The 21,698-nt window shown below is 39.8% G+C and overlaps 1 protein-coding gene across 1 annotated transcript in view; it reads right to left on the reverse strand.

Annotated features, from left to right (window-relative positions):
- Positions 1-21,698, reverse strand: part of LOC103476895 (zinc finger matrin-type protein 4) — a 68,136-nt gene that overhangs the window by 9,075 nt on the left and 37,363 nt on the right. Inside the window, exons 5-6 of the mRNA XM_008429624.2 lie at positions 18,115-18,360; positions 7,269-7,365 (exon numbers count right to left, since the gene is read on the reverse strand). Of these exons, the coding sequence (XP_008427846.1) occupies positions 7,269-7,365; positions 18,115-18,360 (343 nt within the window). The remainder of the gene's footprint in view (positions 1-7,268; positions 7,366-18,114; positions 18,361-21,698) is intronic.

Here is a 21,698-nt window from a genome sequence, read left to right on the forward strand (position 1 = left end):
CTGCCTATTTTAAGTATTAGTTTCATACAGAATACTTTTTATTCTTACTCAGGTAATTACATAGTGGCTACTTTGAGTCAAACATGCTACTTTTCATGCCATAATTATTTTGCTATAATAAAAAAAACATCTATTAATATTCTAAGAAAACAAATGATCAGAAAACTGAATAATTAACTCATAATCTGGCTGCTCTTTGCTTGCATCAATGATTCCCTCTAATTATTAATATCTCAATTTCAATCGAATTCTGAATAGCTCTAAAACACATCTCTTCTAAAAGCCTATTTGTGCCACAGAAACAATACTGGTCAATATCTACTGCAAACAGACAGTGTGCTTTTTATTATTTATGAAAGGCAAGATGCCACCAGACTCACTGAAATCTTTTGTAACTTAGTGACTATCCCCCGGTTGAGTGTTGTCCTACTTTAGCTGACTTGATTCTACTTTTAGTAACAGTCTAATTTATTGTTCCTGTAAAAACTTTATTTGGAGTCTGATTTCTCTGCCAGGTAAATGGTCGAGAGGCAGCAGTAGCTTAAGGGAAGAGACTGAGTCATGGTCATCACGTAAGCTTAACATCACAGCTACCCTCAGCATCTGCGTCTGTGCGTCTACATCTGTATTACTACCTATATGTGCATGAATGTGGTTGTATTTTTTTAGCTATATTTAACCTTTAAGTGATAATTGATGTGATCTGAAATATTGTATTACCTCTATGTATCTAGATTGTGAGTCTGCAGTCCTTTTCAGTTAAAAGAGGTCAGAAAAAAACACCTTTAAGAAACGTCTTCAAAATTGGCACATCTGTTCAGTTGGAATCAGAAAAAAGACTCATTTGAAGTTAGTTGTAAAAGTTTAAAAGTCAAAGTTACTGTGACCTAGATTTTCTCCATTCTTGTGAATGTGACATTTCAGGAACACCTTGAGGGAATGTCTTCAACTTGGAGACATATGTCTACTTGGACAGGGAATGAAATGATGACATTTTACATCCAAAAGGTCAAAAGTGAATTTTTTTTCATTGCCAATACACAACAGGACTGTCTTAATTTTAACTTGGCTGCAAAATGCAGTTTGACAGACCATATTTACCATATGGTAGAAACATATCATAACACAAATCATGTCTAGATAACCATAGATAGATTATTTGACCAAATCCTTTGAGGAATGTGTTATGAAGGAAAAGGCAGTTTCATGGCAGAAGAGGGTCCAACTTGGTAGAAGTTACCCATAGTAAATTACCCATTTATTATAGATTATATGACTTTAAATCAATTATTACTTGTTGTTAAACAGGGGGAACTGCAGAAACAAAGAGACCAATTTTTAAAGCAGAAGGAATGAATCAGCAGAAAACTTGCTGTAAAGAGACAAGGATAATAAAAACAAGATTTTCAGTTCTATATTGATCATCTTACAAAGGTATTTATCTAAAAATTGCAAAACAACTTATATTTTACCTTTGTACTGAGGAAAAGTGAAAAAAAGTTTGCTTTTCACAGAGCTTTCTTGTAACCTGTGAAAGTTATTTAAAGTTGTTTTGAGCAATATTTTCCCAGGCTATCTGAAGGTCTGTTTGCTTTCACACTTTCTTCATTCATTCTGTCAAAAGAAAAACTCTAATGCAGCACCAGAAAGTCTGATGAACTATCGACTGCTTTAGACCACTTTAAACTCCACTTATCTCTTTATACTAGAGGTGTGCCGATCGATCGGCCACCGATCATAATCGGCCGATTTCCGTGAAAAAGTGTATGATCGGTGATCGCCGATCACGGTCTCTTGTTGCCGATCACACAAACCGATCACCTGCATCTCATTTCGCAGCCTGCCTATGCAGCTGGTCTCCTCTTTCCTTCACACTGCGCAAACGCGCAACAACAAATCCTAAGCCATGTGGAACTATAACGCACTGAGTGAATGGGGAAGTTTGCATGTTGCGGCGGAAAATTGAAGCACGTGGGGTGAAGCACGTCAAAATGCATCAACACAACGAATCTAATATGGGATAATAACAATGCCATACATGAGGAGTTTGGCTACGTCGAGGCTCACTGCAGTAAAAAAAGACATATGGAGCGATCTACAAATCTACAGCGCAGCTACAAACACACGGATTAGCATGACGGTAAGAAAGCTAAACAAATAACCCGCAAAATTATTTAAGTCTTCGAGCTGCGGAGTAAGGCGCTGGTTCTGTTCTCGCTGTTGAACCACTGCTACGCACTACAGGTAGTAATATTTCACAGACTGAGCGCCGCTTCTGCTCCACCTGGTAGTGACTCTCACACCAAACCTCTGCTTAAAGCTGCAGCATATAACTTAAAATACATTTTACATATGTATTAAAACTTTCCCTGTCCTAACATGAGACAGATAATCTCTGAAAAAATAATCGATCTCCTCCCTGTTCTGTATTATTAGTCCGCTCAGTCAGAAACAGCCAATCAGAAATAGCAGAAATCAGCTAGCCGCCATGCTATCAGGAAGTTTTCATTCAGTAACTCAGGTGGCTTAAGGTGGCTCTTTATTGTAATGGAACCTGTATTTGCCTTTGAATGTTAAGTTTTATATTTGAACTTTTAGGCAATGTTGAGAGGTTTTATTTTGGCTCTTTGCATTATTTAGCCTCTTCAGAGCCTTCATATGTTATCAGTCTGTTAAAGATAGTATTACCGATAGCAGTACAATTTGCACAAGGCCTGTTTTGTTTTTTTTCTTGGAAAAAGTTATTAAAAACAAGTTTTTGTCTAAATTAAGGTGAATTTATGGTTCCTTTTTCCACATAATATAACCGGTAGTGCTTATGATTAAAAAAAGAAAAATTATGTGATCGGTATCGGTGATCGGCCCTCATGGGTGATCGGAATCAGAATCGGGAGGAAAAACGTGATCGGCACATCTCTACTTTATATACAATGTATTTAGGCTTCTAAATGTCATGTGAAAGCCTAGATACTCCAAAGGTGTATAAAGAAATAAGAAATGGCTTAAACATTTCCCAGTGTACATATTTTTTAAATCTAACAATGGTGGATGTGCATGTCACTTTATATTTAGGGTTCTTTTTGGAATTTGTTGCTATAAAATAAAATAGCATGTCAGTTTTCTGCTAAATTATATTCTTGCTGAAACTAGAAAACATTTTTTTAGACAATATTATAGATAATTCTACCTGACAGTAGTTTATACCATGCTACAATTAAAATACTTAATTTTTATACAACAGCAAAGCTAAAACATGTTTCAACTCCTGCTGGCTGGGGGCCTATCCTTCTCATTGTCTCATTTTCACTTTAGCAATTAAGTTATTCGATTTTAGGAGGGCTTCAGTTGGAGACTTATATTGTGTTTTCTAGTTCATGTGCCTGATTCAGTTGTGTTGTTTGTCTGCTGGCCAGCTAAGTGCATGAGCTTAATCACCACACAGTGTAAACTGTAAAAAAAATTTCTGCCAGTTTATCATGTCATAATGACTGCTGTTATCCTTTACAGGTCCAATTACAGTAGCCAGTTTGGACCAACTGTGGAGTGTGCAGTGCTTCCAGTGACCTGCGGCTGCCTGTGAAGCAGATGGCCGGCTTAGATAAGACAGAGAAGCTGGTAGACTGAGGAGTCCAGCTGTTTATGTGATAGAGAAATCTGTTTTTGTTTTAGGATGATGGATTCCTAATGCCAATCACCACACAAAACACACACGCTCACACGCGCGCACACACGGACTCACACTTTTCATGGACGTTTCTTCAGTGGAAGCTAATCCTCTGCCGCTGCCAGCCACGCTTTCATCTCATCCAGAAAGCTCCTTACACAAACCAAAGCTCGTGCTTAGTATGAAAGAACTCATATACAACACAAACATGCATATGCTCCCAAAGACTTAGGAAGGCCTAAATCTTTGACCTGATCGAAATATTGTCCAAGAAATAAAGAATCGCAACATATAAAAAGAACTGCCCATATAGCCACTTTCATGTATAAAGATAATTCTTAGAGACTATCCAGATTTGTTTCCACTGCAGTAATCTTTTTCAGGGTCAAAGTTTTCTGGAGCTACTGCTCAACTTTATCTGAGTAATTTCAACTACAAAACAAGAGGCCAAATGACAGCTACCTGCAGAAATGATCTCGACAGGGCGGTATTCTTTAATCAGGGATTTGTGAATTTTTGTTGCTAGTTGAATTTTTACAGTACTGTATTTTAACTGTCTTCCATCTTAAACCCTTACACACTTCATTTTTTTGCTGTTTACTTTAAATTATACAACATTCATCAAGACTAATTAGCATTTTTGTTTGCAAACAGAAATTAAACCAGTGACTCATATTAAATGTCCTAGATTTTCATAAATCAGAAAACCCAAGAGATAAAAAAAATAACCCCCCAAAAAAACAGTCAGCTCAAAGCCACTTTATGAGATTTAAACCAGTCATCAGTGGCAGTTTTCCATGTGGGTCATATGGGCATTTGTCCAAGGCAGCATAAGAAAAAGGGACACCCCCGCACCAAACAGATGAAGACAATCATATGTCAGTTGTATCTTAAATGGTTTTGCTTTTGCTTTCATACATCTTGTTCAATTCAACGTCAGGAGCAAAAAAAAAATAATACAAGTTTCTTATGTTGCAGACATAAAGCTGTAGAACTGATATTCATGCTGTATTAGTCTGATCCAGCCTATTTAATTGCATTCTGGATTCTGCTGTCGTGGAACAATCGTAGATGCTGAATCAATAACATTTATTCAGTGTGAGGGACCCTCTCAGGTTGTTTTTGGAAAACATCTTGTTTGCATTGTCAAAATGCACCTTTAAGTTTTATTATATCATCCCATGGACAATAAAGGATAGAATAAGATGCCAGTTGGCATGGGAACGATGGGAGATGAGGCTCATCCTAAACTGTTGTCAAACACAGATTTTTGGTGCAGTGTTGTGTTTCACCTAAGTGACTAGGTGAATAGAGGAAGTGAGGCTGATGAGGTGGAACCTTTAGTCTTGTTCTCTGTTACCCAGAGGATCGATACCGCAGTGCAACAGAGCTGGCCAGGCTTCAGGTTTCAGAATCAGTTGTGTTCAGTCGCTCAACGCCTGCAATGTGTCAGAGTGGCTGCACTAAAAACATCCTGTGCTTTGAGGTTTTTCAGTTTGACATGTAATGGACTTAATTCAATTAACTGTGGAAATGCCGCAACAGTTTTAACTAGCTGAAATTCTTGTCATGCTCCACATTTGTGTTTGTGCATGCGCGTGTGTATGTGACCTTTCATTTAACGCATTGTAAGAACCATTTTCCAAACAGAAACTACATTGTCGGGACAACTGGTCTTAATGTGACCCAAAGCTCAGGTCCCATAAGGCGAAGTGCTGTTTTTGGGTTAGATTTAGGATGAAGGTGTGATTTGAGTTTAGGTTAGGGTCTGGGTTAGGCATAACTGCAGTCACTAAAATGATTGGAAGTCAATACAAAGTCCTAATGTGAGTAGAAATACAAACTTCTGTGTGTGTGTGTGGAAGATATCATCCTCAGCAACCCTCCTCCTGTCCTCAATGCCGCAATGTTGAGGTGTCATCAAAAACTCAGCGAGTCAGAAAATGTACCTTCTACTTCTCTTGAACCTTTTGTAACCATTTCTTATTCTGACTGGTGTGAGGGCAGTAAAAACAAAAGCCCTGTGTCCCCCTGTAAGTCTTCCTCATTTATTCTTATCTGTCTCTAGCCTATCCATCCTTTCCATCCTAAAGCTCTGCACCTGTCAGCAGTGCTGGGTTAACCTCGTCGTCCACTCCAAATCTCCTCTATATCTCCAGCTCTAACTTTTTGCCCAGTCTAGAAGATTTATTGTTAACTGCAGTTCTGTTTCACTCTCTCTTTATTATCTTTGCAGTGTCCTTTCTACAATACATTCTGCCTCTCTCTGTGAAAAAGAAACAACACTATAGAGACATTTCTTAATTTTATTGTGGCCTCTTGCTATCTCTGAAACCCGTCATCTCAAACCTGATGACTCTTTCCCTCTCCCTGCGTCTCTCGTCTCATCTGTCTCTTGGTGTCTGCGGTGGATGCTGTCAATTAGTCTTGCTTATGTTCCCTTTGTCATAAACATGACTCTTTTAGTGTCTGCAGCCTGCGACAGTAAAACTGACACAAGAGAGTTATGAACAGTCGTCTTTTACCACAATATTCTTCCTGTGTAGAGTTATGATACTTCAGAAAAATCCCTCTTTCTGTGAGTTTACTCACTACTTTTTATCCACAGCTCAGTGTGAAAGTCTGTTTGGTGTCCAGAACTTAATCTTTGTTCTCACGTCAAGGTATAATCTTAAGCAATCTCTTCCAATTAACAGCAGCTCCTTACAAGTACATAAAGCAGCTGACAAAATGTTATGCCAACATCTTGACGTGAGACATCGATGCCACGTGGGCAGTCGTATTTTAATGGTGATAAAAACACAGACTAACTAAACATCATTGTTAAAGAACGATCATGTTATTTCTCTTTAACAGTTTATTTTGAAGTAGTTTTATTTTTTTCTCCTCAAACGTGTTTGAATTGCACTCGCCGGAGAGGAAAGTTGAAGGTTGAGCAATTTAAAAAAAAAAAAGGAAAAAACAAAAGTCTGATTCCTTAACTGTAAAACAAAAGAAAACATGAATAGAAAGCCAAATCACCCTATGGCATTTTATTTATATCTGGCAAAACACTGATGTTAATTTCACTGCTTTGAATACATCGATGCATTCACCCATGCATCACAACACAGCCTGCAACCACACTCACAGCTATCTCATGGTAAATGTAAGCAATACAATCGTTCTGTTCCAGATTATATTTTGCTGGTGGATATAAAGTATTTTTCCATTTTGTAGGTTACAATGGCAGTACAGCTCTTGAGCTCGGCACTCATCCTTCATTTGTCATTCATGGAGTCTTTCCACACTGCTAAACAACGTTAAACTCCATCCGGCAGGAAAAAGACGAAACAACTTTGAAGAAAATGTTGTACAAAAATATCTGACATCACTTTGATGTGGTGTCTCCAGATTATATATATATAATATATATATATATAATCAACTACCTAACGTTTCTCGTTAGGTAGTTGAACCTCTTTGTTAACCGGTCCATCTACATTCCTACACACATCTAAAAGAACATTTATTTCAAAATAAATAGCTAAAATATATCCACCTGTTGCTAATAATTCTAATTTATTGCGATGAACTTGTGTGAACATCCAACAGTTCTACTCACTTGTTCTGGTGCTTGGAGCCCTGGAGGTGTGCATGGTACTGTTCGATGGAGTTAAGGACCACACTGCAGACGCTGCAAGAGTAACTACTGCGCAGCCCTGGAGAGAAGCAAACACAACCAGGTATTCGCACAGGTTACTGGGGAGAGAAGTTTGGATATGTAGAATTCAAACCACCGTCCCTATGAGCTGCACTACAAACATGCTGGAACGAGGACAACGTGGGCAACAATACAATTCTCAACGGACACTAAATAAGATCCTGTTACTCTCAGCTTTGGAAAGTCATTTTGTTAATTAAAGTGCATCTGCAAAAGCATTTGATTAGACAAATCATTAGCAGAAAACCAGTTACAGTTTAAGATCCTTAAATCAATGCCTCTGACTGTCTAGCAACAATGTGTGTGTGTGTGTGTGGGTGTGAGTCGGGGTGTCTCTTCCAAACTGGAAATTGGAGCGGGGTTCAACACAAGAATCAGGACACCGAACAGAGAGAACCGAGCAGCTAATTGTGTTGCCTTCCACTGCGAAAAGATGTGCGTAAATGAACATTTGACATTGTAGCAGTGAATGCACGCTTCAGACACAGATGTTAACTAATTAGAGGGTTTGCAGGTGGTCGGGATGAGCACCCCAAAAATAGATGAGTGTGGAGATAGAGGCAGAGCGGGGCGAAGCAACATTTGGAGGCAGGATGGGGGGGAGAGAGAGGAAGGGGCTTAGCAGAAGTGAGGAAAATTTCCAGAGAAAAGTAAGATGCATATACAGATAAAGAAGAGTAGACACATAATGAGTTGTTGGCATGGCAGCACCGATTCTAAAAATGTCTGCCTTTTGTGAGGGCAGAGGGAGCCGAGGAAATGCTCTCTGTGTCAAGGAGGATGGGGCGATCAACAGCGTGACATAATTGGCTCTGTAATCTCGGTCAGAGATACAATGAAGGGCTATTAATGTTTTCTAACATGTTGTATAATCAGGAACATCAATGGATCAGAGGTCATAATCCTTGATACTTTAAATCTACCAGTCTATGGCCCTCAGGCTTTATAGAGCTTCATTTTTATTTTTGGAGTATATTTTTTTGTGAATGTGTACGATTATCGTTCAGTTTGTGCTGCAAAAGAAGTTGGATGTGTTTGCTTGTGTGTGGGTGCCCTTTTCTCCACTGTCATTACTGTCTTTGAGATTTATGACTAGTCTGTGTATTCTGTCACCTTCTGACCTTTGGAGGCAGTAATTGCTAAAGAACTATATTGGGAAATGAAGTTGTAACACAGTTGAGAGCAATGTGAGGTCATTCAGACTGGGTGGGAGCTGCATAATGTAGCATATCCACTTCGTGTTGCCTCAGGAGTCACTCCGTCTGTGACAGGGGTGATTAAGGACATACAGTCATTAAAAAAAAAGAAAAAAAGAAAAGCCCAGAGCAAATTAGTAGCCTGAAGTAAGCACCGTCGTAGATTAACTTGCTGATATTTTGCAGCTTTTTAAAGCTGATTGCTGAATCTGTGTGTGCAAATAAAAAAGGGAAAATATTCATATGATAACATTTCTGATGATCAGCATAATTTAACTTGAAATCATCATTTAAGTACATGTGTTTAATCTCTAAGTTACATCGCCAAAGAAGCAAGCAGAAGGCAGGGAATATAAATTGGAGATGTAGGCACAAAGAAAGCCAAATAGAAATGCTATATTTAGCTGAAATTAATATAATTTTTCAAAAGAAAGTCTAAAATGCTTTTGCAGAATTACGTTTGCATTTATTCACACTAAGACATTTTTCCAGTTTTATTTGAATTAAAAACAGATGTAATACAGCAGCCTTTCAGCGTTTGATGGTGGCACTGAGAACTACTCTGCTGTTGCTGCTACTATTATTTTTGCACACGATAATCATGAAACACAAATTTCATATTGTTAAATTCCTATTTGCTTATTGGAAAATAACCCTGAAAAGAAAACAATGCCCAATTCTGCTCTTCTTAGTTCGATAAATCTATAGTGCTGAAAGGATTACACAAAGATTTCTGTTCTTCTACATAAGACTAAGTGTGTTATGAGCGCACGTGTGTATGTGGACAGATAATGTCAGCTTCCCTGCTTTTAGCCTGATTGATGTCACCTCCCCAGTGTGTGGCCGAGTAGCACTGATGTGCAATATGCTGCCGCTTTGTGTCGGCGCCAGTGGTCTGAACCCAAACACACACACACACACACACACACACACACACACACACACACACACACACACACACACACACACACACAGACATTAATGTACACTCAAGAGCAGACGCTTTGTGTTTTTGGTTCTGGCATAAGTTTCTGGCAAAAGACCTAATCCATGTTAATTACATGCAAGGAAAGTGTGCATGACAGCATGCAGCTCAGGCTTAAGAATTTAGCTGTTTTTTGTCAGCGGGAGCAGTATTTGTGCGGGTGTTTTAAGCCTTGTTAATTACACAAGAAGATAGGCCAGGGAGGGCGTGAAAAGAGAGGGTGCGATCAGCAAAGGCAGTGGGTGTGGAGTTGTGACTGTCGTTTAATGTGCAAAGCCTTCTAGCACTGCAGCCATTCCTTGTTTGCAGATGCATTAATGCTGCTTGCAAACGAACCGGATTTTATGTTAACATTTAGAAACACACTGTATGCTCATTACGAGGCCATTGCTGCAGAGGAATCTTGACAAGTCCTTGCTTCTGTTTTCTGCCTTTAAATATTACATGTCACACACAACTGAACATTTTTGATTCAGGTCTCACAGCATTATTGCTCTCTTCAGGGGCACAATATTTGTGGCTTAGTCCATTTAAATGCTCTGCCAAGCTCTTAGTCCAACTCCTTTTATGTGTCTCAGAAGGATTTATGGTACCATTTAACACTGACAATTATGAAATCTTGTTTATGGTGAGTACAGTTTGTTAAATTACACTAAATCAAGCAGAGAGGGACAATTAACCAGTGAGCAGATTATGAAAAACAAAGGTGCACAACCATGATTACAAACCCTATTTGTTTTTTGTTTTTCTTTTTTTAATCATTTCCCTTTCTATTTAATGTAAAGTTAGAACATACTTAGAAATGCAAGTAAAAGTTAAAAATCTCGCAACAAATTTATAATTGCGATTCTTTTTTTTTTTTATGTGCCGCTGGCTTGGATGCAGATTTATGAAGCTTTCCCCATCCCATAGCCCTAAAATCCTGTGACACACCATGAGTGGGGCATGCACTGTTCAAGACTAAAAATGAAGCAGATTCAAAAGAAATCCTCTGAGATGCAATCAAAGCTAACAGTATGCATAGGCCTGACTGTTTGTCTCCAAGGAATGCGACATACACATCACAGCAGAAAACAGTTGAACGTTGAGTCTGAAGCTGTCTGAGTCCAAGTGGAATTTCACCAGCAACATTTCAAGGACTTCAGGAGAGCCTAATTAATTTTGCAGGAAATGTGGCAGAAATTGGAAACACCATCTGTTTCCGAGAGGACGGAACAGGAGCCATAAAGGAATAAAAGGCGTGATTGAAACTTGCCTAAACTGATGTTTGCGTTTTAGTTTAACTGTGTTTTCCACTTCAAGTCAACATTAAGACATGTTTCAGTGCAAAACACTTTGCACATTAACAATATTAAAATGATTGTATTACACATCATTTAAATGCAAACAGTTGATTATGTTTGTCTGTCTTATTCAAGATTTCCTAAAAAAATAAACAATGGTATTCTTTCAACTCTAAAAAAACATAGCATTTAAACTTCAAATAATTTTGATCCCTTTAGCCAGCAGTTGTTATAATTTCTTGTTAGCAACCTAAATGAATGTCCATTAGAGCAATGTCTTTTATCATTCACCTCTGAGGTTTAGGGGGAACATTCAAAAAGATGCTGTTGACTTATAATTTACTTATGTATTTCTGCTATTTTGATATAAATGAGAGCTGTGCAATATACTGAATAGCAGTTCTCATTGCAAAATCAATGTTTGTGGTAGTGCAATCGGAATAAAACTGCTTAGTTGCACTATTTGGTTGATTACAATATTATGCATTAAAACTTTGCTTTCCATTAGTAAATTGTGTGAACTGAATGAACTTGTGACCTTCCTTTAAACTCAAACAATGAGACAGTTCTCAGTTACCGAGATCAGAAATCACATAGATTGGGACATTATGATAGAGAAAAAAAGCAGCGTGGCAAATATGGGCTGGTCGTAATCGACTTTGTCATCAAAATATTTAACAAAATTAACGCTATGTCATGTTTTTGAAATGACTGCCTGCTGGTGCTTAGGGTTTAGACTAATGAGCATAGAGCTAATACGAACTTCAGAGCTCTGTTATTTAGAGCCATCTCTTCTGGTTATGGTAATCTCAAACAGTTGTCAAGACAATTTATTGAGAAATCTATATAAAAACTTATTTAAACAAGCCATTTCCTATAGCTGTTGTAAGGGTTAGGCATTTTATTGATCTGGACTCAATGATAAACACATTTATCTACAAAGCCCGGAATTGATTGTGGATATCTATGAAAGTGATGTGCAGCTATGTCAGGGAGCGCTATCTCCTGGACAGGAGGTCATCTCCGCCTCACAACTGAGACACAGCCATCAATTACAGGCCACATTCTTTCAGCTTCTGAACTGAATCGTTCACGCATGGACCCACGCAAGCATTCGCTCACACACGTGCTCTCCAATCCCAGATGCTTATCTCACTGCTTCCAGTTCCCTGCTGAATCTCCAGAGAGCCACAAAGACAAAGAACAGGGCCTTCTTAAGGGGTTTCTACTCTGTTGTGATTTATGTTAAGATTCAGCTGAGTGAGGCCACACCCACAGCGCCTCCTTCGTTATCTACTGGAAATGTCTTCGAGAAACAAATGGTGCTCATGTAAATATAACGCTATTTTGTGATAAGTTTAGCTACTGGGTAGATGGGATAGGAAAGACTAATGAAAGCACGAGAATGTACTATCATCGGGATACAAGCATAAAACAGCAGGCAAACTCTGTAGTCACAGTGAGTAGAGGGGAAGAATATTACGTATATAATTCACCACACCTTGCAGAGCGCTAATGAGGACGACAGAGGAGATGTGACGCCAAATCTGAACTCCTTGTGACGCAAGTGGACACATTTAAACACCAAAAAAAGCACAGGAACAAGCAACAGGCATCGGGGAACGAGCATAGCAGCAGGAAGGATGGGAGAAAATGGACTGGAAAGAGGAAAAGGAGGACAAGTGATAATAAAAGCCAATCAAAAGTGAAAACTGTGCCAACGCTGGACACTGTTTTCAGTCAGTAAGAGTCATGCAATGGTTTTGTATTAAAATAAATGAGAAAAAAGTACCTGACTGATGGCAGATCAAGTTGGTTTTTTTTTCCGCATTTTTTTATGTAACACCCACAAACTTTAATATATTTGACAGGGATTTAGAACAGTGCCAATTCATACATTGTTGTAAAATACATTCAGCTTCAAAATGTTTTATTGATAAAAAGCTTTTAAAAAGTACATGGCCTTATAACCAGCCCATGTGCTATTTGAATGAAATATTATGTGACAAATGATCTTGAAGAACCTAAAAAATAAAGTCCACCTGTGTGTAATTTAATGTCAGTATAAATGCAGCTGTTCTGTGAAATCCTCAGGTTTTGCAGCACATTAGGCAGCAAAGAACATCAAGTAGACCAAGGAACATAACAAACAGGTTTGGCAACAAAACAAACCTCAAGTTTTGAACTTCTCAGAGAACTGGGCCTGTCAGTGGGAGTGACTGACCATGTCACGTTAGGTTTGTAGTTGCTCTTTTTACTCTTAGATGACTGAACACCAAACAGAATTAATCAGAGCAGCAGACAGGATTATGTTGTGGGTATAATTTTCTTCAGCAGTGCAAAGAAGCTTATCAGGGGTGATCTGTGGCGCTAATTACACTTTACTTAAAGAAAAAAAAAATGTTTGAAGCAACAAAGAGTCTAAAAATAAAGTTGAAGAAAAAAAGTAAAGATTTAGACCAGGAATTTCTAACCGTGGTTTTCAGGGGCCACTGTCCTGAATGCACCCCTACTTCGACACAACTGAATTACCTTTGCAGGAGGTCATGGTTCCACAGAGGCCTGATAATGTGTTCTTCATTTAATGAAGGCGTGCTTTATTAAAAGAAGCACACCTTCATGATTAATGTAAAGGCTGTGGGACAGCGTCTCTCGGTGACTGCAGCTAGGAACGCCTTCTTGAGATCAAGTGAGATTTATGCATTAGAGTGGCCTAGACATAAACATAAACCTGTGGCAATAACTGTAAACTAATGTTTACAGAACGTCTCAATTTAATTTGACTGAGGTTAAGCTACTTTACGATGAAGAATGGGTAAAATATACTCCAAGATTTGCAGCTGTAATATAAAGAGAAGGCGATTCATTCTGCAAGGAGGCTGAATACAAACACACACCTTGGATTTTTATCAGTAAAATATACAAAACAACATTTCACTTTCATTCTACTCTGTAAATATCATAAAATATGAATAAACTCACACATCATAGAATGTCATCTCAGGTTATAACGAAGACATTTTAATGGCCGTGAAGGAAGAGCTTTTCTTAAATTCAACAAATATAATATTTTTCAAAAAGGTGTCTGTTAAATATTTTTAACTGCATACATTTAAATGCTTTTGTCAAAATTATGTAAAAAAAAAAGCTCAGTTTGTGGGATCTGGGTCACAGTGTGTGGATTGCGGACGATATCTAACACGACACTTTTAAAGCCTCTGAGCCACTGTAGGCGGCAACATGACTCATGCTTTTAATATGATTGGCTTCTTGAGATGATGGTTTGTGTCATGGCACCTGGAGCACAGAGCAATCAGCGCAGCTCAAGCTCTTAGAGAATCAGCATTTGCTTGTAGAGGCTGTGCAATGTGCGCCATAAGTGCGCCAAACTTGCAAGTGGAGTAGGACGATGTTAGATGGCGTCTTCGTGCCAAACATTTGTTATTATGACTTCTCAATTAAGGACAGCCTTGCTTCTTCTTGCTATCCTTCAGCCTGAATCTGCATAGGAGATGGACTGAAAAGTCCTAGCTTTTAAATGTGAAAATTAAAAGCTAGGACTTGGCATCATTGCAATTTTCTACTAAAGTAAGCAAAGTACATTCTAGTGTCCTTTATATTTGTAATTTTGTCACAAATATAAAGTGTGAATTTCCTTGGTTAAAGTTTTTGCATATATTTTGATATCGTCTTTTGTAGCTGAAAAATCCTGCTCCACTATGAGGTGTTTTAGCAGCTAGGATATGCTATGGCAACAGAAAACCCATTGGGTTTTACACACATAAAAATACAGCACTAACAAGTGTAGAAGCTGCGCTACAATCTGAGCAGACTGTGAACCCTGACAACTGATCTGGAAAGCTAGACTGTAGCAGACAGAATTAATAAGATATCAGGTCAAAGTTGAGGAGGGATTCACAGTTATATAAAGAGTGGGAAATATTTCTATGGACTAATATATGTTCATTTAAAATGTTGTACTCTATGGGTTTATAGCTGTTCCTTTTCCATCTGGTTTTTAGTAGATTTTGAATTTTGATTCTTCTCCCTTGATTAAATGTTGTCTATTTTTGGCACCTTGATCGTTCTGCAGTTACCCTGCTCAGATGTTTATTTGAGTTTCATGTTTTATGATTCTCTGCCTTATCACCATTCCTCAAACTAAGCATGAAAGATAAATATATGTTCCCCTTAGCTACTGTGGAGAACTCGATCTCGTATCCCAGGCTAAAGCTCGGTTTATTGTTGATGTTAAACTGGCCTTGTGCGCTGTCGCGGTGCCTGGTCGTCCACCTCACCTTATTAGGAAGTAAGGTGCTTTTGCAGAGCAGGTTCACATGTACTGGCATTTATATGACCACTCTATAAAGGCTCTTTTTACCACACCAGGTATAAATGCCTCTTCGCTTGCTTGGCCTGTGCACGTTTTGTGTGGGAAACCCTGAGACAAAATTGTCCCTGTAATCTACTACCAGAGAACAGACTCCATGGTGTAAAAGGTAAAAGCCTTCAGACTGGAGGGGTTTATTTAAATGCATTAATGCTACAGGTAATCAAAACACACACAGACACATATATTGTAGGTCCACTATTCTTAAATCACTTGGTTGCTCTGGTCATCAACAAAGCTTATGATGTTTGTACTGGGCTTCATATAGTTATATGTTTTTATAGAGAAAGACGGGAAAACAACTCCAGTTTACGTGTGATTCCTGCTGAATGGTGTGAAAACAGTGATTAACATTTAGGAGGTGTGCAAAAGGATGTGTGCACAATCTGAAACCTTTTGCTACTTCAACAAAATAAATTATTTTTTATGTTAAAGTAGAGAAATGTTTCCGATTTCCTAATACATCAATGTTTGTGGTTGTATTGAGACCACTGTATTTTATTTGTTACTGTAAAAGTTGTTTTATACTCTGAGCTCAGAATACACCTCATAGCAGTGTTGTGGTCAAGACCACCTAACCCGAGACCAAGACAAAACCAAGACCAGAGTGTATCGAGACCGAGACAAGACCAAGACTTTTAGGGTCCGAGACCAAGTCAAGACCAAGACCGAGGGAAGTCGAGACCGAGTCAAGACCAAGACCAGCGCCCTGTGCTACATGACACAATAAAATGTAAAATATCATCAAAATTACTTCTCAAATTGATCTGAAAGATCCATATTCCCATAAAAACACATATATATTAAATACTTAACAAATTTAACCAATATTAAATTTAACAAACTCTTTGTTCTGCTTTGCTTCCATCTCTGTGCTTTGATCCGCGGTGGTCTCGTGCCATCCCTAAAAAGATAACGCCCTGGGTGTTTGCCCATGTTGCTCATGTCAGAAACCACCACTGTCTGCACCATTAAACATAGCAATTGAGGCAATGCCCTGACGCTCAACTATGAACACTGACCAAGGAGCAACAAGCAAGAAGTAGATACATGTATGCCAGTGGTTCCCAAACTTTTTGTCCTGTACCCCCCCAGTGGTTTCCAAACATTTTCTGCCCACCCCCAACCCCCGCACAAATAGTTGTGTGGTTGAACAATGTGTTTTTGAGGGGGGGGCGACTTTTTGGTGGGCAAAATGAATCTATGTAGCTGAACATAGACAACAACTTAGCCTATAAGCTACTTGTTAACAAGCTTAAGGTGATGTATTGATATTAGCTAGCTAGTCATCTTTTAGCTAACTTTACCTGCATCAAGCAGCTTTACTAAACAGTCTGTTAGTTTGGGGGGAAAACTGTGAAAAGTTCTTTGCATTTTGCTGCCATGATTCTAACACACCTGTGCAACTCCGCACAGCAGCAGTAGGTCCGCACAGGTGTAAACCCAGCGTCTTAGCGCTCATGTTGCGTTTAAAGGCGGCTCGGAAAAACAGATTACCACATGTTAACAACGGATTAAACAGTTTTAACTGCTGATAAAAGTGACAGAGGACACAGATATGGGAAGTGTGGAAGCCCCTAATGTATCAAATTGACAGAGGAATAACAGAGAGTTGGCCGTTCTACGGTAAAAACCCAGCGCACACAGCGTTCATGTTTTTTTGTTTTTCTTTTTCATCCAAACGGCTTCCCGTGCCCCCCTGCAATGGCGCCGCGCCCCCTCGCCCCACAGTTTGGAAACCTCTGATGTATGCTATTCTGACAGCGTATCTGATAGGCTCTCAGTGACACTCCAGTCCTATCAAATAAGTAAAGACCCGTGCATCAGAATCGTACTGCTCCTGAATGTCGCATCACTACATTGCAGACTTTTGGACACAGCGTTGTCTCATATGTGCGACAAGTCAGTCAACATCTCCGCACAATAATTCAGCGCAGTGAGTGACAACTGTTTTCATCACAATGCTTATGTGTCTCTATACATCTAGCTTTGCTAACATCACGTCAACGGAGCTTACCTCTCTTTGAGATACTTTTCTAAGTGACGAAAAAAGTTAGACGTAGTCCCCACTGTCTGTGAAAGCGAAGCGCTGCTGAGTTAGCTGTGGCCATCGGATTTCTGATGATTTATGCAGCGCTATTATATTACTGACTATTAGACAGATATTCTGCCGCTGGGAGAAAACCATTGTGCTTGTCTTGGAGCGCCGCATGCGAGTGAAAGGCGAGGGGGGGGGGAGTAACATAAACACGTAATTGGCAAGTCATGTAATTGCTTGGATTTTAATCGGTGCGTTTTGCATCCACTGAAAACAAAGATGTTATCAAATAAACTGAACAGTATGCTGCATGTTCAGTGATATTTTCACAGTTGCGGTCTCGACTGGTCTTGAAATAAAATGCCGAGTCCTCAGCGCCCGAGACCGAGACAAGACCGAGACCAAATGCGGTCGAGTCCGAGATGAGACCGAGACCATCAAATAATGGTCTCGAGACCAAGACCGATCTCGAGTACTACAACACTGCCTCATAGTTTAATGACTATCGAAATGATGAACCTACACAATACTATACAGATTTAAAGATTATTACATTAGTTAAGTAATTCAGAAATGCCTGGGTAACAAAATTGAATTAAATGTCTCTCAATTAGTCAAACTGTAAATTTGGTGTGTGGGTATTTTTCAAAGTAACTGTTGCGAATGTTGACTAAAATACCTGGTGATACTTATACCAATGTGACTTATGTGAAATGTACACGACATTTACAAGTGCACAGTTTGAACATTTCACCACCCACACTAAGGATATGATCACTCACTTAACCTTGTTCATTGTGACACCCTCACAAGCCACGGTTGTCAACAAGTTGAGTGGGGACTCCGGAGGCTGACCTGTGCTCTCTGTGGCATCCAGACTGCCTGCTAGCTGTTCCAGCAGGCGGGCCCTGGCAGCATTTCGGCGATGTTTCTTCCCCTCGTAGTGCTGCTGGGCCATTAGAGGGTTGTTGAACCAGGCTCCGCACAGGCAGCAGTACTTCCCAGCCTCTCTGCCACCGTTTCCACTGAGCTCTGGCGTTGGCCAGGGTAAGGCGGGGGAAGCGTTGGGGTCTGTGGGCAGCGGGGTGGAAGGTGAGGAATCTGAAGGAGAAAGAAAAAAAAAACTGCAAAAATAAGAGCCGAGGAGGGAGTGCTGCAGGATTAAAAAGAAGAGAAGGGGGAGTAAAGGTGGATATTAATGTTCATTCAAATGCAAATTGAGCCCTAATGCAAAAATGACATGAATTGAAAAGATTTTTATTAAATTATTATATTGGTATAAAATGTAATGCATTCACATTCACTCATGAAACAAGATGACAGTGTTAATGCATGGTCCTGAGCACCCTCATTTACGTTTGCACTTGCTAGCGGCAGGTTGTACCCATCAAATTAGACTTTGTTGGCCAGATCTGTGCCAAGTGTCACCCTAGAGTGCCGAAGCAATCGGCACTCTGGGGTCCAATCTTCAAGAGCTGCCTTTCTGCTCACATTTACCATCCTGCTAATCCTTTCCATTTAATTTTTTTTTCAACATCCCCTTGTCTTGTCTGTCCTCTGAGGGAATAAAAAAGGGGAAATGGCAGACTTCCAGGTGACCTGCTACTCATGACACGACACTGGTTACCATGGTGATTGTCCATTAATAGCCAACAGGCACTGATATGGCCACAGGACGTAGTAGTGGCTCTCACAGAGAAGATGGCATGTCTGCGTGTGTGTGTGTGGGTGTTTGGGCGGCGGACTGAATGTGTAATCCCTTGGGAGAAAGTGTGTGTTTGTGTGCTAGAACGAAGATCCAGCACAGCCTGCTTTGCATGCGTTAAGGTACAATATGTGTACGAAAGACATCAACCCGGGAGGGGAGCTAGGTCCACAGCCAGACTGAGAGGGAAAGCTTATGATGCCAGATGGTATCTCCAAATGTGCCAATTCACTATCCTGAATGAGTCAAAGACTTCAGAGTCAGACTGATTGTGTCGGTAAACCTGCACTGCCGCACGTTGGTACGTTTTATACCACAAAACAAAAGCCCACTCATGCATGGTTTTGAACCAGGATGAGTCACTGATTTAACTGCAACCACTAACAAATGAAGAGCATGCATGAATTTTTGACCACTGACCCCTGAGGTCAGCTTCAGAGAGGATCTGTTCTATGCGGTCCTGTGTTGACTGAACTCTAGCCCGGCGATCTGATTGGCTACTGACACCTTGATGTGTCTTCAGGCTCTGTTCACATAGTTACCGTATCTATGGCTGTGCCTCTGCTCATCGAACCCGCCACACCCACTCACATTCGCTTTGCTCGTCTCTGCCAAGCCACCCCATGTTCTCAGTTACTGAAACACAAACCTGTAACTATGTGGCTGTCGTGTCTCTTTTTAAAAAATTTTCTCTGATCCCGTGAAAGACGAGGGGGTCATCAAAGCTCTGGATGATGTTTGTCTGTTTTTGTGTGCCCATGCATGAGTGAAGTTCCTCAGCTCTGACAGTTTTGTGGAACAAGTACTGAGCAGAAACGAAGAGAGAGAGATCCTCCAATGTAATTTCTCTTTCCCTGCCTTTGTTTTCCCACCATTTCCCCTTTTGACTGTGATCTCTGTACATTGGAGCAGAAGTAAGTGTTTTTCATGGAGTGGGGCACAGAGAGAGAGAGGGAGAGAGTGTGTGTGTGTGTGCGTGCGTGTGTGTGTAACATTAGCAGGAAGTGCTCAATTGATGTGCACAGAGGAACAGACACAGGTATCTCTTCTCTATCTCTCCAGGGTTTCTACAGCATCTATTGACTTTTCTTTTTCTTACTTCAGTGAATGTTGGAGTCCAGGTTTCTAAGTAAATACATCAGTCATCCTGCTTTTGTGTGTTTCTGATGATCATGTAAGCGTATTCGTGTTGTGATGCCCATGTACGGTCTGGCCTGTCAACTTGGCTGTGTGTCTTTTGCGCTGCACTCATCTCAGTGAGCTCACAAAGGCTAGCTTTGACTTTAATCTCTCCTGAAATCCCCTCCTTCTCTCCCAGGTCACTCTTCCTCTCTTCTTGTGCTACTTCCCCTGTATCTTTTCCTCCAGGTCCCACTGTCATAAAAAGACAGAAATTCCACAGCAGCAGCAGCACAGAAGTGACAGTATTCCAAAGTAGGCCAAAGTTTAGCAGGAGTCACTTTGGGGGTTGATTATAATGTTCCATTTTGGAGCAATGGTGTGTTTACAGCTCTGTGAATTTTCCCTTTCACTCCAATTTGTATCACATTATGTAAAACTTCCTTGGAGATTACTCGCCAGAACACAAATTTAAGAAAAAGATACTCAAACTCCCATGAACAAAGAGTAGGAAATAACTAGGAGACAATTTTACTTGGCAGAGATTTTGTATTGCTAAGTATATGGCCTTTTCAGTTTAGGCTTTTTTTTCACTTGACTCTCTAAATTTTAGACTTTAAGTAAATTTACGGCCAATCAGCAAACAGAAAGAGAAGTAATGAAAGTTGATGTTGATTTTCTGCACTGTTATAGAATTGTAGTCTGCTTGTAGTTTTAAAAATGTTGGTCATGTTTCCAAATATATTGAATTAACATTAACAGCCACCTTGTTCGGATTGGCACTTCTTTCTTCTCAGTGGAAGATGGTTGGTTTTACAGCACAGGCAGTTTATGGTAAGTTTCTTAGCGCCGAACTGGCGAATTGCATTGGTAATGGGCAGTGGTGGGAAGTAACGAAGTACTTCGTTACTGTACAAGTACTTCGTTACTGTACTTAAGTACAATTTTCGTGTATCTGTACTTTACTTAAGTATATTTAGTAATGGATGCTTTCTACTTTTTCTCCACTACATTTTACTGTAAGTATTTGTACTTTCTACTTCACTACATTTCTACAAAAGTGTCGCGTTACTCGTTACATCCAAGTCGCGTTGCGCTTTTGTCCGTTAAAATGTGAAGTTCAGGGACTTAAGGTGGCGCCGTAAAATCCAAGCAGTAATGTGACTTACGTGTATGTTGTCACCAGTGGTGGAGAAAGTACTCAAAAAATTTACTTAAGTAAAAGTACAAATACACAGACAAAAATGTACTTAAGTAAAAGTCAAAGTACCACATTAACATTTTACTTAAGTAAAAGTAAAAAAGTACTGGCTTTTAAAAATACTTAAGTATTAAAAGTAAAAGTACTCGCTGAATTCATTGCCTAATCACTAATATCATTAAGTGTACCATCCATCCATCCATTTTCTTCCGCTTATCCGAGGTCGGGCCTCCCTTCTGAAGCAGCAGCTTCAGAAGGGAGGCCCAGACTTCCCTCTCCCCACCCACTTCTTCCAGCTCCTCCGGGGGAATCCCAAGGTATTCCCAGGCCAGCCGAGAGACATAGTCCCTCCAGCGTGTCCTGGGTCTTCCCTGAGGCCTCCTCCCGGTGGGACGTGCCCGGAACACCTCACCA

The sequence above is a fragment of the Poecilia reticulata genome, linkage group LG15 (genome assembly GCF_000633615.1).
Source record: "Poecilia reticulata strain Guanapo linkage group LG15, Guppy_female_1.0+MT, whole genome shotgun sequence".
Lineage (NCBI taxonomy): Eukaryota > Metazoa > Chordata > Actinopteri > Cyprinodontiformes > Poeciliidae > Poecilia > Poecilia reticulata.